Genomic DNA, 15,081 nt, shown 5'->3' on the forward strand with positions numbered 1-15,081 from the left:
CAGTCCCCCTGATCCTTCCTGACCCACAGAGATCTGAGCCATCAGCAGGGTGAACGGCTTCACGGCTGGATCCTTGGCCCCAGCCCTTCAGCATCGGGTGGGGTTGCACCGCACAGGGCTTGAGCAGGGTTCTCAGTCCCAGCATCTCTCCCCACCCCATGAATGTCTTCCCCCAACCACCGCCATCCATGCCCACTCAGTTGTGTCTGAGCCCGGGGGAGGGCAGCAGGACCCATGTCCTGGTGGCTGCAGTGGAAGCCTGTCTGTGCCCCCCGGGGCTAGCTGGGTCACTGCTTCCTATCAATCACAGAGTTTGTTTACTCTGGGGGCCTGGCTGCAGGCTGCCTGCCTGGGCTGGCCGAGTGCGACCCAGCCTCTGTCCTGGCCAAACCAGCTGTGGGCATCCCCACTTACGCCCTGTCCGCCTGCAGGTATTACCCCTTAGGTCTGTGAGGTCCCTTGGAGGAGGTCTGACCTCCCCCAGCTGTGGCTTTCCCCGAGTCCCTCTCCTGGGATGCCGGCGTTGGTTCCCCTTCCCCAGACCCTTGCTCAGGCCAGTCTCCTTTGGGTCTCTTTCCATACCTGGCCCTGCTGCCCACCCACTCCTCTGCCAGCCAACCAGCACTGGGGAGATCCTTTGGCTCCCTGTCTGCTAGCCACGGTTTAAGCTCGTGGGGACAGATCTCACGGCGTGGCTCTACCCCAGCCAGGTTGTCCGGCTCCTCCAGCCTGGGGGCCCCTGCACCCTGATCCGAGGTGCGGAGAGGTTCTCCCAGCTTCTCTGTGGGTGTCTTTGCATGCCCCGAAACCACCTCCTCCACGCCGCAGGGTCCATCCCAGTGGAGCCTGTTTGAACTGTCCATAGTCCCCAGTCTCCACCCCATCCATCTGGCCATGCCCCTCTATGGCTCTGGGGCTGAGGGAGGGGTGAGACAGCCGAGCCGCAGGAGCAGCCGGGTTCAGGTCACAGGCCCGGGCAAAGGCAGGGAGGTCAGCGTCTATAGCTATACCCCCGCCCCATTAAACTGGGGCAACAATGTGGTATCTAGGCTCCCTGTGGAGTTGCCTTTCCCCACTTGCCCCTCAGGGGGTCCTCTCGCCCCTTGCTCCTGCTCTTCCGGGTCCTAGAGCTCCTTCCCTCTCAGCTCCAGCTCCCACCACTTCAGAGCTGTCAGTGGGAAGGAGCTGTAGGACCCGGAAGAGAAGGAGCAAGGGGCGAGAGGTCATGAAGACCCAGACGGGGAACCGGGTCTTGAGGACGTCCTGTTGCTGCCTCAGCCGCTGTGTGTGTCACTGCCCGGCTGCTGCCTCCCACTCTCGGACCTGCTTCGTGGACCCATCGTCCTTCTCCAGCCGTGTAATCAGCTGCTCCTTGTTGAGCATCCCGACGCCTAACCCCGTCTCCCTGCCTGGGTTGCAATGTCCTTAGGGAGATTTCCTTTGACTGCCCTTGTTTTACTGCTGCACGTCGCTTATTGCAAACAGCTTCTTGTGTATTCAGCATCCCACTTCTGCCACCACCAGTCACGGATCGACAGGGTTGGTGCTCTGGCCCCAGATTTGGAAAGGCGCCCTGCAGTGTGCCAGACACCCTGGGGGTCTCACTCTTCCTCCAGAGCAGGCCTCGCAGCTTCACCACCTCCCTAGGATGGACCCCTGGGCTGCCAGCCCCTGTGCTTCCCACTGTGAGCTCCAGTCAGCGAGACCCACTGAGGCAGACCCTGAGGGACAGTTGTACAATCTTAGGGAGCAAGGCATCTCACTCAGCATCCGCAGGGATGCTCAGCCAGCGTTGTCTAAACAGTCAGCTGTATTAGTCGACCGGACCCCAGCATAGAAAGTGTTTGGTCAGCCAAGAGAAGAAAGTTACAGCCTGGCCCATTGTGGTCAGTCCAGAGCCCAGCCGAGTGGTGTGACCCCCTTCGCTCCTGCCCTGCCCTCCGTGTCATCTTTGTTCAAGTTCCCAAGCCCGTCCCACCTGGCCCCTCCTGTTCCCAGCTGCACAAACCTGGTTGACTTTCTGCAGGGGGTGGCGGTTCCATGGTCATTAGTTGCTAGGTACCAAGTGTCCGGCTGATTGGATTGGCCATTATCTTCGGGGACTCTCCATTGACCTGGGCCCCCAAACCCAAGACAACCAGGCACCATTCACACCCACATCTCTAGGCCTCCACTGAGAGAAACCAGCCCTTTCCCAACCCCTTGGTGACAGTGCAGCGTAGAGGGGAAACTGAGGTACATACAGTATTCATACTAAATGTTTACAGAAAATTCCCACTTCAACACACCTATCCCTTCCCCCTCTCTCCCTTGCAGGTATCCATCCCCTCTCCCCCATCCCCTCCACCCCTGCAGGTACCCATCCCCTCTCCTTTCCCCCTCCCCCAGGTACCCATCCCCTCCACCTCTCTCCCCCTTGCAGGTACCCATCCCCTCACACACACACCCCAACCACCCTCAGGTATCCATCCCCACCCCGCACCCTTGCAGGTATCTATCCCCTCTCCCTCCCATAGGTACCCATCCCCTCACCCCCCACAACCACCAGCAGGTATTCATCCCCACCGCACACCCCCACAGGTATCCATATCCGCCCCCCATGCAGGATGCCCTGCCATGGCCTGGAGTAGGAGTCCGGCGGGACAAACGATGCTGAGACTGGCTTCCCTGACAGCCAATAGAAGAGCTCTGTGCTGGCTCAGCCCCTCCCTCTGCCTTCTTGGTTGGCGGGGTGTGGGTGGGGCTCTCTGCGCTTTGGGGTCTGAATACTTGGGGTCACATGCCTGGTTCTTGGGGGCATCAGGCTGTGGGGAGCAAACACAGGTAGGGCGTGCCTAGAATACTCCCTGATCTGACTGAAGAGATTAGCGATTATCTTCGAAACCTCATGGAAGACAGGAGAGATTCCAGAGAACCGGAAAAGGGCAGATATGGCGCCCCTCTGTAGAAAGGGGAATGAAGACACCCCGGGGAATTCCAGACCAGTCACTTTAACTTCCGTACCCAGAAAGAGAATGGAGCAAATAATCCATCAATCAGTTTGCAAACACCTAGAAGATAATCAGGTGATACGTGACCGTCAGCATGGATTTGTCAAGAACAAATTGGGTCCAACCACCTGGACAGCTTTCTTTGACAGGGTGACCAACCTTGTGGATGGGGGTGGGGAGAGCTATGGTATATCTTGCCTGCAGTAAGGCTTTCGATACTGTCTTGCATGACCTTCTCCTAAACAAGCTAGGGAAATACAACCAAGCCCTGGTCTACACGACGAGTTTAGGTCAAATTTAGCAGCGTTAGATCGATTTAACTAGGGAATTACAACCTAGGTGAAGCGACTATAAGGTGGGGGTAGAACTGGTTGGAAAACCATTCCCAGAGAGTAATTATGAGCAGTTCACAGTCATGCTGGAAGGGCAAAACGAGTGGGGTCCCCCGGGGATCGATTCTCGGTCTGGTTCTGTTCAATATCTTCAGCAGTGATTTAGATAATGGCAGAGAGAGTCCCCTTATAAAGTGTGCGGACGATACCAAGCTGGGAGGGGTTGCAAGTAATTTGGAGGAGCAGATTAAAATGTGAAATGATCTGGACAAACTGGAGAAATGGTCTGAAGTAAACAGGATGAAATTCAATAAGAACAAATACAAAGTCCTGGACTTGGGAAGTAACAATCAGTTGCACACATACAAACTGGGAAATGACTGCCCAGGAAGGAGTACTGCGGAAAGGGATCTGGGGTCATAGTGGACCACAAGCTAAAAATGAGTCAACAGTGTAACGGTGTTGCAAAAAAAGCGAACATCATTCTGGGATGTATTCGCAGGAGTGTTGTAAGCAAGACAGGAGAAGTAATTCTTCCGCTTTGCTCCACACTGATTAGGCCTCAGCTGGAGTATTGTGTCCAGTTCTGGGCACCACATTTCAGGAAAGATGTGGACAAATTGGAGAAAGTCCAGAGAAGAGCAACAAAAAGATGAAAGGTCTAGAAAACATGACCTGAGAGGGAAGATTGAAAAAATTGGGTTTGTTTAGTCTGGAGAAGAGAAGACTGAGAGGGGACATGATAACAGTTTTCAAGTACACAAAAGGCTGTCACAAGGAGGAGGGGGAAAAATTGTTCTCATTAACCTCTGAAGACAGGACAAGAAGCGATGGGTTAAATTGCAGCCAGGGCGGTTTAGGTCGGACATTAGCAACAAGTTCCTGTCAGGGTGGTTAAGTCCTGGAACAAATCACCCAGGGAGGGTTGGAATCGCCGTCCCTGGAGGTTTTTAAGAGCAGGTTGGACGAAGAGCTGGCAGGGGTGGGCGAGTTATTACGTGGTCCTGCCGTGAGTGCAGGGGGCTGGGTTAGTTGTCCTCTCGAGGTCCCTTCCTGTCCTACACTTCTGTGATTCTGTGGTCACCTGGGAGGAGGGGAGGGCTCATGAGGGCCTTGGGTGTGGGGGTGAGCGCTTGGGATGGGGGGCAATGTGGGGGTCGCAGCCATAGTGACGTACACAGGACATAGAAAACCGTTGCAGCCTGGTTTGGGGGTCAGGAGTCAGGACACTGGGTTCTATGCCCAGCTCTGGGAGGGGAGTGGGGTCTAGTGCTCAGGGCAGGGAGGGAGCCAGGACTCCTGGGTTCTATCCCCATCGCTGTGGGGGATTATGCCGACCTTGCTGAGGCACGGGGGGGCCCTGGGTGGGAAGGGCTGGGCATAGCCGGGCTGGGAATGCTGGGCACTCAGCAGGTCCATCTCTCCCCAGGGTCACACGGAGGAGCTCTGGGGCCTGGCCACCCACCCCAGCCTAGACCAGTTCCTGACCTGCGGCCAGGACAGGCAGGTTCATCTGTGGAGCGTGGCCACCCACCGGCCGCTGTGGAGCAAAGCCATCGAGGTGAGCAGACTGGGGGGCCCACTGGCTGGGAGGGTCCCGTGGGGTGGGGGTGGGGCATTTGCGGCAGTTGTCCTAGGCCTGGAGTGAACCTGTCTCTCTCTCTGCCCCCCAGGATGCGGCCCGCTCAGCTGGCTTCCATCCCAACGGCTCCGTGCTGGCGGTGGGGACGGTGACGGGAAGGTATGGGGTGGGGAGTGGAAGGGGCTGGCCCTGTGGGGGTGCTGCAGCCCTACGGGGAGCCCAGGGCCTGGTGGGGAGTGGCGCACGGAGCCTCATTCCTGTGGGGTGAGGGAGGGCGCAGGGTCCGTGCCGCTGCCCCCGAGCTGGCAGCCCCTTGAAGGTGGTGGCGCCCTGCGTAGCCCCAGTGCCTGGCAGAGCCGGGTGTGGATGGCGGAGCTCAGGCCTGGCCTGGGAGCCGGTGCTGTAATGACCCCCCAGCCCCAACCCGTGTCTGAGCAGCTGTGTCTGGGCACCCCCAGGGTGAGGGTTCGCCAGCCGGCTCCAGCCATGCTGCCTGTGGGCAGGACACGCTGCTCCAGTTTGGGGGTCTGCACCCTGAACACCTCCCCCCCCCGAGGGCCAGACCTCAAGATGGAGGATTATTGGAGGGGGGGTACCAGGTCCTGTCCGCTCTGGGTAGCTGTCACCCATCACACAGATGCTGGGCGGGTCCCTGGACCATAGTCCCGTTCTCCCCGCCAGGTGGCTGGTGCTGGACACGGAGACGCGGGACCTGGTCACAATCCACACGGACGGCAGCGAGCCCATCTCCGTCGTCAGCTTCTCACCAGGTAGGGGACCCCAGCGCACTGGGCTGGCAGGGGCTGCGGGTCGGGAGTGGGGGGCACCGGGAGATCTGGAGGAGGGGAGCCCAGGGCTGGGCTGGCAGGGGGCTGCGGGTCGGGAGGGAGGGGCACCGGCAGAGCTGGGGGAGCACGGGGCTGGGCTGGCAGGGGGCTGCGAGTCAGGAGTGAGGGGCACCGGCAGAGCTGGGGGGAGCATGGGGCTGGGCTGGCAGGGGGCTGCAGGTCAGGAGTGAGGGGCACTGGGAGATGCAGGGGTGGGGAGCCGACCCTGTTACGTCTGCCTTGACCCCGTATCTCCAGCCCTTCCCGTCCCCGATTCCAGTAGCTCCTCGGCTCCCATGGGGGGGCGTCCCTCTGCCCGCCCCTGGGCCGGGCCCTGCTCCGCAGCCCGTGTGGCTCGGCCCAGCTCCCCCTCTCTGTGCCCCCAGATGGCAGCTACCTGGCCGTGGGCTCCCACGATAACTTCGTCTACGTGTACGGCGTCTCCGAGGGCGGCAGGAAGTACAGCCGCGTCGGCAAGTGTTCGGTAGGTGGGGGCCAGGCGGGGAACGAGGGGCCCTGGGGGGGGGGGGCGGCAATGGGGCTAGCGGAGCCACTCGCCCTGCGGCGCAGGGGGCGGCCAGCGGGAGGCGCTGCCGAGTGTCTGTCCCGCGAGGCTCACCCCGGGGCTGCCCCGGCCGGGGACGGGGAGCCAGCCAGGGGCCTCTCAGGGCCCCTCTGGAACCAGATGCTCGTTTTCTCTGTAGCACGGGCACCCCCAGGTCAATCCTCCCCCTGGGGTCAGTCACACCCCCCGCTAGCCCCGGTCACACCCCCCGCTGGCCCCCTGCCCTGCCCCCCAGGGTCAGTCAACTTCCCTCCCCCCTGTTAACCCCCTCCCTGCCCCTTCCCCCCAGGGTCATTCCAGTTTCATCACTCACCTGGACTGGGCAGCCGACAGCAGCTGTTTCGTCACCAACTCTGGGGACTACGAGATCCTGTACTGTGAGTGTGGCCTGGGGTGTGGCTGGGCGCTGTGCCAGGCTCTGGGCATCGGGCTGGGGAGCTGGGCCCTGCTGGGCGCCGTGCTAGGCTCTGGGCGTCAGGCCGGGGGGGTTGGACCCTGCTGGGCACCATGCCAGGAGCTGGAGTCATGCTGGGCACCACCCCTTTAAAGGCTGGGATGCTTTGGCCCCAAGGTGTCAGGGACAAATCAAACTAGGGGCAGGTGTGTTTTTCCCCCCTGGGAAGAGAGAAATTGTCCCATGTCCCCAGTGGGGCATCTCTGCAGTGGGGCCCAGAGACACACACATCCTCAGCCTGGGGAGTAAACGGTTAATGCAGGAAGGTCCTTGCGGGGCCCAAGGTGCAGCCAGCTCAGGGCTGACCTGGAGGGGGCAGGGGGCCAGGACTCCTGGGTTCTGCTCCTGGCGCTGGCCAGTGACAGAACTGCGCCGTGGTCCCCCCCCATAATGGGGGGATTATGGGACTGCCCCCCCCGGGGCGGCACAGGGAGACCCCCGCGGCCAGGGGAGTATCCTGGCTGTTGGGGTCGGGAGCTCTGGGGCTGCTCTGTGGGGCGTCTCCCTGCCCCTCCCACATTGGGCAGTGCAGGGTCCCCTGCTCATCCGGCCCCCTTGTCTCCAGGGGACCCCACCACCTGCCGGCAGATCCCCAACACCGGGGCTGTTCGCAACCTGGAGTGGGCCACGGCCAGCTGCGTGCTGGGCTTCGGGGTCTTTGGTGAGTGCCAGGGCAGCAGGGAGCTGGGGGCCAGCCCCACTCAGGACATCCTGCGCTGGGGGGCTGTTTGGGGGACAGGACTGGGGGAGGCTGCAGGGGCTGGGGGTTGCAGGTGAGTGAAAGGTTGGGGAGTGGGGGGACTGGTCAGAAGTAGGGTGGGGTGGGTGGTGGTTGGGGAGTGGTGTTGGGGCATGGGTGGGGCTGGGGAGACTGGTCGGGAGAGTGGCTAGGGTGGTGCTGGGGTCACTGCTTGAGGAGCAGGGCTGGGTAGGGAGCAGGACGGGGGAGTGGATGTGGCTCAGTCAGAGAGCAGGGCTGGGAGCCTGGTTGGGGGGTGGATTGTGCTGGGAGGCAGGTTGGGGAGCGGTGCAGGGGACTGGGGGTGCGTGGCAGAAGGTCAGGGAGCGGGGCTCGGGTGGCTGGTTGGGTGGTGGATTGTGCTGTGGGGAGGTCAGGGAGTGGGCCGCTGGCTGGGGAGTGGTGTAGGGAGCTGTGGTGGAAGGTCGGAGAGTGGGGCTGGGCTGTGGGTGAGGCTGGGGGGGCTGGTCGGGGAGCAGGATTGGGTGAGGAGCGGGGCTCGGGGGCTGGTCGAGGAGTGGGACTGGGCTGTGGGTGAGGCTGGGGGGCTGGTCGGGGAGCAGGATTGGGTGGGGAGCAGGGCTCGGGGGCTGGTCGGGGAGCAGGGCTAGGGGCTGGTCGGGGAGTGGGGCTCGGGGGATGGATGGGGCTCAGTCAGGGAGCGGGAGTGGGGGCTCTGGGGTGGCCCCGTGCTCAGGCCTGGCCTGCCCTGCCCTGGCAGGGATCTGGCCGGAGGGCGCGGACGGGACAGACATCAACGCTGCGTGTCGCTCCCATGACGGCAAACTCCTGGCCTCCGCCGACGACTTCGGCAAAGTGCACTTGTTCTCCTACCCCTGCTGCCAGCCGCGGGTGAGTGCCAGCCCCATGCCCCACCCCCTGGTGCCCCACTCCAGCCCAAGCCCCACTCTCCTGGTGCCCCACGCCCGCTGTGGGTGAGTGGCATCCACATCTCCAAGTGCCCTGGGCCCCCCAGTGCCAGTCGTGTCCCCCGCTGCCCCAGCACTGCCCCCCCATCTCTCACTGCCCCTAGCTGTGGGGGGCCCCTTCTCCAGGCTGAGTCTCCTCTGGGTTGTTCCCTGCCCCTCCCTGGCTTGTGACCCCTGTCCCGCCCCCACAACCCAGCCCCTCTGGCACCCGTGTGCCCCCCTCGTCCCTGGGGAGCGCCCAGCCGTGGCCCCGGCTGCCGCAGGCCCTCGGGGTTTGGGGGCGCCCTGTCCCCCCGGTTCCCGGCCCTGACCCCGCCCATCTCCTTGGCAGGCCCCGAGCCACGCGGCCGGCGGGCACAGCAGCCACGTGACCAACGTTGCCTTCCTGCCCGACGACAGCCTGCTGCTCTCCACCGGCGGCACCGACACCAGTGTCCTGCAGTGGCGCCTGGTCTAGGGGGTGGGGTGGGGGCCGTGGGGCGGGGGCTGTATTTTCCAGAGATCTATGTATGTATTGAGTCTATATCCAGAGCTATATTGAAAGGCTGGAGGTTGCACAGGCTGGGGCGGGATGGGGCCCGGGGGACAGACCCAGATCGGGGCGGGGGGGAGGGAGGGGCACTTTGTCAGGGAGAGTGCCTGGTCCCCCCCAAGGGGAATAGTAGAGGGATCAAGGGTCACACGTGCCCCTCCCTGGGGGTGGGGTTGGGAGAGGGACCCAGAATCTACCCCCAGCCAGGAGTGGGGCTGGCTCTGCTCTTCCCCACACCCACTAGGCTGCTGAGTATGGGGGTCACCCCCCCCCCCCAGCCAGCCGGATTTGCACTGGACCCGGGGATGGTCCTGGCATCCCTGGTGGGGGTGGGGGGGTGCAAGGGCAGGGGCCAAAGCATGAACCTGTATTTCCAAAGAGCGGGCGCGGGGCTGCGGGCATCGAGCTCTTCTGCACCCAGCCCAGCCAGTAAAGGCAAGTGACTGAACCGGCCCGGCTCTGTGTGTGTGTGAGAACCGCCCTGGGGGTGTATATGAACCACTCAGGGGCCGGCTGAGTGCATGTGTTGGGGGGGACACACTCAAGGGCCAGCTCTGTGTGTGTGTTGTGGGGGACGCACTCAGAGGCTGGCTGTGTGTGTGTGTGTGTGTGTGTTTGTTGGGGGGGATGCACTCAGGGGTGGCTGTGTGTGTGTGTTGGGGGGGACGCACTCAGGGGCCAGCTCTGTGTGTGTGTGTGTGTGTGTGTGTGTGTGTTGGGGGGGAAGCACTCAGAGGCTGGCTCTGTGTGTGTGTGTGTTGGGGCGTGTCACGGACTCCCTGTGCGATTCTCTGGAACTGCTCCCCATGAAGCCAGGCAGGACTCTGGGGAAGTCTCCTCTCTGTGAGCAGCCTGTCTGCAGGACACACAGCTCACACAGGTTTCAGAGTAACAGCCGTGTTAGTCTGTATTCGTAAAAAGAAAAGGAGTACTTGTGGCACCTTAGAGACTAACCAGTTTATTTGAGCATGAGCTTTCGTGAGCTACAGCTCACTTCATCGGATGCATAGCATATCGTGGAAACTGCAGAAGACATTATATGTGTGTATATAATGTCTTCTGCAGTTTCCACGATATGCTATGCATCCGATGAAGTGAGCTGTAGCTCACGAAAGCTCATGCTCAAATAAACTGGTTAGTCTCTAAGGTGCCACAAGTACTCCTTTTCTTTTTACAGCTCACACAGCTTCCACCTTCCTGGGTCTGACCTCGGAGCATTCAGCATCCTCTGCTCCTCCGTGTGCTTCCCACAGCGAGTCCGCCCAGGAGGGGTCCAGGGGGGCCAGAGGGTCCTGCCCCCCAGCTTCGCAGTCAGACGTGACTCTCAGCCAGCCAGTAAAACAGAGGTTTATTAGACGACAGGAACATGGTCTAAAACAGAGCTTGTAGGTGCAGAGAACAGGACCCCTCAGCTGGGTCCATTTTGGGGGGGCAGTGAACCAGACAACCCCATCTGCACTTCACTCCATGTCTCCAGCCAGCCCCAAACTGAAACTCCCTCCAGCCCCTCCTCCTCTGGGCTTTGTCCCTTTCCAGGCCAGGAGGGCACCTGATTCCTTTGTTCTCCAACCCTTTTAGCTCTCACCTTGCAGGGGGGAAGGGCCCAGGCCATCAGTTGCCAGGAAACAGGGTGTCGGCCATTCTCTGTGTCCAGACCCCTGCACGCACCTGCCCTCTAGGGCTCTGCAATCATCATACACCCTTACCCCACCACCTAGAGACTTAAGAACTGCATGGGGAAAACTGAGGCACCCCCACACTATTCAGAGAAAACGTTAAGAACAGTCCCACTTCGTCACGGGGGGATGTGCTCAGGGGCTGGGTGGGGGTGGGGGTGGGTGTGTTGGGGGGGACGCACTCAGGGGTCGGGGGTGTGTGTGTGTGTTGAGGGGGGACGCACTCAGGGGTCGGGGGTGTGTGTGTGTGTTGAGGGGGACATGCACTCAGGGGTTCATGCATGGGGGGGAGGTGGAATTGCCAGTGTGTATCCCCCATGTTACCCTGAGCCAAACAGTGACATCCCAGCTGCAGCCCCTAGGTGGTGCCATTGAGCTGTATGACTCCCCTCTGAGAAAAGAAAAACCCGGGGCAGTTTCCCCCCCCCCCCCCCCGCCAGGCTGTGGGGTGAGGGGCTGGGCAGGGCTGGCGGCAGAGCACTCGCCTGCACCCCCTGCGGGAGGGACACAAGCTGTCAGCTTTGGGGCTGCCATGAGGGGGCCTCTGCCCACAGTCCCCACACTGGGGTCTCAGTCGCCCCCTCCCCCTCTCACAAGCCCCTGGGGGCTGCCTCGTGGGGATTGCCAGCCCCTCGAGGGGGGTGCCCTGGTGACAGGAAACGGGGTGAGGCCCCATAGCAGCAGGATTGGGGGGGCAGAACTCCTGCAGCGGCCGCGGGTGATGCCCTCGCTGGTGGAGACCCAGGGGCTGCACCCACGGAGGCCTCCAGGCCTGGGGGGAGTGAGGAGATTACCTCCCCCAACCCCCCCACCCCCGATCCTGTACTTGAATCCAGGCCCCTTGTTACCAGGGAGACCCTGAGCACCTAGGGGGGCAACTCAGGGATGGGAGGCGGGGGGCATCTGTCCTGATGGGTAGGGTTGTCAACTTTCTCATTGCAGAAAACTGAACACCCTTGCCCCGCCCCTTCTGAGGCCCCGCCCCCTGCTCACTCCATTCCCCCCCCCCCCCCCCGTCGCTCGCCCTCCCCCCACCGTCACTCGCTCATTTTCACTGGGCTGGGGCAGGGGGTTAGGATGTGGAGGGGGTGCAGGAGGGGGCTCAGGGCTGGGGCAGGGAGTTGGGGCACGGGAGGGGGCTCAGGGCTGGGGCAGGGGGTTGGGGCACGGGAGGGGGCTCAGGGCTGGGGTAGGGGGTTGGGGTGCAGGGTGCGGGCAGGGCTGTCTCTAGCGGGGTGCATGGCCCGGGACCTAGGCACCAAGTTTCTAATCAGCCAAGGGGTGCTCCGCCCAGGCCCCCCCCCCTCCACCCCTTGCCCCATGGCCCTACTCCTGCCCCACCTCTTCCCACCCCGCCCTCTCCCCACTCAGTTCGGCCCCCTCTCCTGAGCGCGCTGCACCCTTGCGCCTCTCCCCTCCCTCCCAGCGCCTCCTGACGTCTCGAAACACCTGATCCGGAGGAGGCGCTGGGAGGGAGAGGGAGGCGCTGATCAGCGAGACCCGCCGACGGGCAGGAGGCATTGGGGGGAGGGGGATCCTCCTTGCCCCCCCCGCCCCGCTCGCCTCCCCACCCGCCTCCTCAACCTGCTCACTCCCCCGCCCACCTCACCTCCCTGCCCGCCTCCTCGCGCGGGGCCCCCCAGAGCGCGGGGCTCGGGGCAGTTCCCCGATTCACAGTACCCAAGGGACGACTCTGGGCTTCGCACGGCGCTTACTTCAGGCGGCTCCTGGGAAGCGGCCGGCAGGTTTCTCTGGTGGCCAGGTGGCTCCGCATGCTGTCCCCACCTGGAGGCACCTTCCCCACAGCTCTCATTGGCTGCGGTTCCCGGCCAATGGGAGCTGCGGAGCCGGTGCTCGGGGCGAGGGCAGTGCGCGGAGCCCCAGGGCTGCCCCTCCCCCTAGGAGCTGGACAGGCCACCGCTTCCGGGAACCACGCGGAGCCGCTCAGGGAGCCTGCCTTAGCCCCCCTGCACCGCCGACCAGCCTTTTAATGGCCTGGTCAATGCTGCCAGCCAGAGCCCCCAGGGTATCTTTCCACTGGGCTTTCCCTTTGAAAACCAGGTGCCCGGCAACCCTACCGATGGGCCAAGAGACGATGCGGGGGGGTTGTGCAGAGGGCTGGGAAGGGGAAGCATCAGTGTAATGATCTGCAGGAGGTGAATGGAGCCAGCTGGAAGCCCTGGGGCTCCCCAACAGGCTCGAGTCTAGCTGGGAATCGTCCCGTCCCGTTCCGCCCCCCACTCCGGGGACTGGCTGGGGCTAAATAACCAGCATAGGGCCTGGCCCAGCCCCGCGGGACAGACAGGCCAGACCAGCACGTTTGCTCCAGTCTGAGATTATCAACTGGGGCTCAGCAAGCCCCACGGCCCCTGGAGAATGGCCCCAAGCCAGGCACCAAAGAGCCCTGGCCGCCTCATCGCGGGCAGGTATGCGGCCAGATCAGCAGGGGAGGGACGGAGCTGGGGACATGAGCTGGTGAGAGCCCGGAGCCAGTGGGTGGCACTGGATGCCCAGCAGGGCTTGCACGGGGGCACTGATCTCCCAGGACTAGTGCACGGGGCGATTTGATGGGCGCCCAGGGCAGCAAATGGGGCGCCCACCTCTCCCCCCAAAGCCCTCGGTGGTGCTGTGGTGGAGTCCGATGCCCCTCCTGTCCCCAAGCAACTGGGCCCCCCTTGGGACCAGGCCCGTCCGGAACGTGAGGTGATTTCGGGGAGCGGGAGCAGGGACCAACAGCTGAGTGACGGTGCCACCCCCTCCTGTAGAGGTTTACGGCATTGCAGCCCCCAGGGCCTGCCAGGCCTTTGAGACACAAACCAGCAGGGCGGAGGGAAATGGCTCCTTCTGGCTGGCGCTGCCCAGAGACCCTGGTGATGGGCCCCGGCATGAGCCCCAGGGACCCAGAGAAGATCCTGGCTCCGAGCGCTGGAGAGGAAATGGTCCAAATGGTTTCGAGGCACAAGATCTTGGGACGGTGGCGATTTACTGTCTGCGCTGTCAGCCGGCTTCCAGCTCGCCCTGCCAGAGCCCTTCAGCGCACGGAGCAGGTGCCGCGTCCCCCTCTGCCCCCCAGGGAACATCTGCACCAGCTGCCCCCGTCCTTGGCAGTGCCACGGGCATTGGGCATGCAGAAGGGTGCAAGGGGCGCCGTGTAGCCCCATCCAGCCCAGCTCTCGCCGTCCCCGCCAGGGATCCACGAAGGGAATGGGGGCGCTCGGCTGGTGCAGCGCCGGCAGGGCTCCCCGTTCCCCCATGCTGGCAGTGCTGTGGCATGAATCCCAGGCTCGGGCGGGGGAACCCCCAGCGGGAGACCACAGGGCAGCCCGGCCCACGGCTGGGACTCGGGCAGCTTCCTCTCGCCGGCCCCTCCGAGAGGAGCCCCAGTGCCGCCGGGGGAGAGCTCCAACGTACGCGCACCCAGCTGGCCCTGGCACAGGGGCGTTCGTTCAAGGGTCCCTGCCTGTTCCCCTGGGCCACCATCGTCCCCCCAGGAGCAGGGCAGCCCCTCAGCCTGCTGGGAGGGGGAGGAGCCCCAGGAGTTAGAGCTGGGGCTGCGGGGCAGAAGCCTTTGCTGGGCAAGGGGGCAGGCAGCTGTGGGGGTGGTGAGGGACCCCCGACATTCAGACCAGTGTCCGATCTCCGCGGCCTCAAGCTGTGCACTCACCCGCCCTGCCCTGAGGGGCCACACGCCTGGAGCCCAGCTCGCCTGTGGGGGGTGGGCAGCTCTAGCCCCCCTCAGCCACCGCGTGAGCCCGGGCCGGGCTGTGCTCCCGAGGGGCAGCTGGCAGAGCCAGGCCGTGGCTGGCAGAGGTGCCGACATGCGGCTGGGGCAGTGACGTTGGCAATATTTCTAATGTGCCCCGATGGGCCGGTGACGCGCTGAGCTCGGGGGCAGCAAGGGCGGGGGGAGGGCTGCTTTCCCCCCCTCGTTCTGCATCAAAAGAGTGAATATTTTCAAATCAGCTGCGGGGCGTGACATGCCGCGGGGCTGTGTCTGGGGAAGCCTTGCCCCAAGTGACCCCTCTGGCACCAGCTGCTGCGACCTGACCGACCCGCTTGCAAGCCCGGCTACCGAGGCCACTGGCTTTGAGAGCACGGGGGCGGCTAACGCCAGCTCACCGGAGGGGGCTGGTTCCCAGGAGCTCCTTGAGCAACTGCCACAAAATTTGCTCCGCCCTGGGGTGACCAACCAATTTTCAAGCCCATCCCCCACAGCGTGGGAATTTTTGAGCCCTCCACAAGTTAAAGTGTCTGGGACAACCTGTGCACGAGGAAGCCTTTCGCCAAATCCGCCCCCCCCCCCCCCACATTACTGACACACTCACCCTGCCCTGACAAGGCCCACCCGTTGTCACACCAGTGAGGGGAGTTTAGAGCAACTTTCTGAGCTTGTCACTGCCACAGACCCCCCCTCGTCCCCCAGTCACAGCTGACAGTCACCTGCAAGGGCGGGAC

General features: G+C 63.3%; 1 protein-coding gene across 5 annotated transcripts in view; it reads left to right on the forward strand.

Moving 5' to 3' along the window:
* Positions 1 to 9,403, forward strand: part of EML2 (EMAP like 2) — a 40,466-nt gene extending 31,063 nt beyond the window's left edge. For all 5 annotated transcript variants that reach the window (XM_037884558.2, XM_043534703.1, XM_043534702.1 and 2 more), the window contains 8 exons: positions 4,752 to 4,883; positions 4,996 to 5,063; positions 5,586 to 5,674; positions 6,118 to 6,215; positions 6,586 to 6,673; positions 7,316 to 7,411; positions 8,211 to 8,341; positions 8,750 to 9,403. In XM_037884558.2, the coding sequence (XP_037740486.1) occupies positions 4,752 to 4,883; positions 4,996 to 5,063; positions 5,586 to 5,674; positions 6,118 to 6,215; positions 6,586 to 6,673; positions 7,316 to 7,411; positions 8,211 to 8,341; positions 8,750 to 8,875 (828 nt within the window). In that variant the 3' untranslated portion in view covers positions 8,876 to 9,403. The remainder of the gene's footprint in view (positions 1 to 4,751; positions 4,884 to 4,995; positions 5,064 to 5,585; positions 5,675 to 6,117; positions 6,216 to 6,585; positions 6,674 to 7,315; positions 7,412 to 8,210; positions 8,342 to 8,749) is intronic.
* The last annotated feature ends 5,678 nt before the right edge of the window (positions 9,404 to 15,081 follow it).

This window comes from Chelonia mydas, chromosome 23, assembly GCF_015237465.2.
Source record: "Chelonia mydas isolate rCheMyd1 chromosome 23, rCheMyd1.pri.v2, whole genome shotgun sequence".
In the NCBI taxonomy this organism is placed as follows: domain Eukaryota; kingdom Metazoa; phylum Chordata; order Testudines; family Cheloniidae; genus Chelonia; species Chelonia mydas.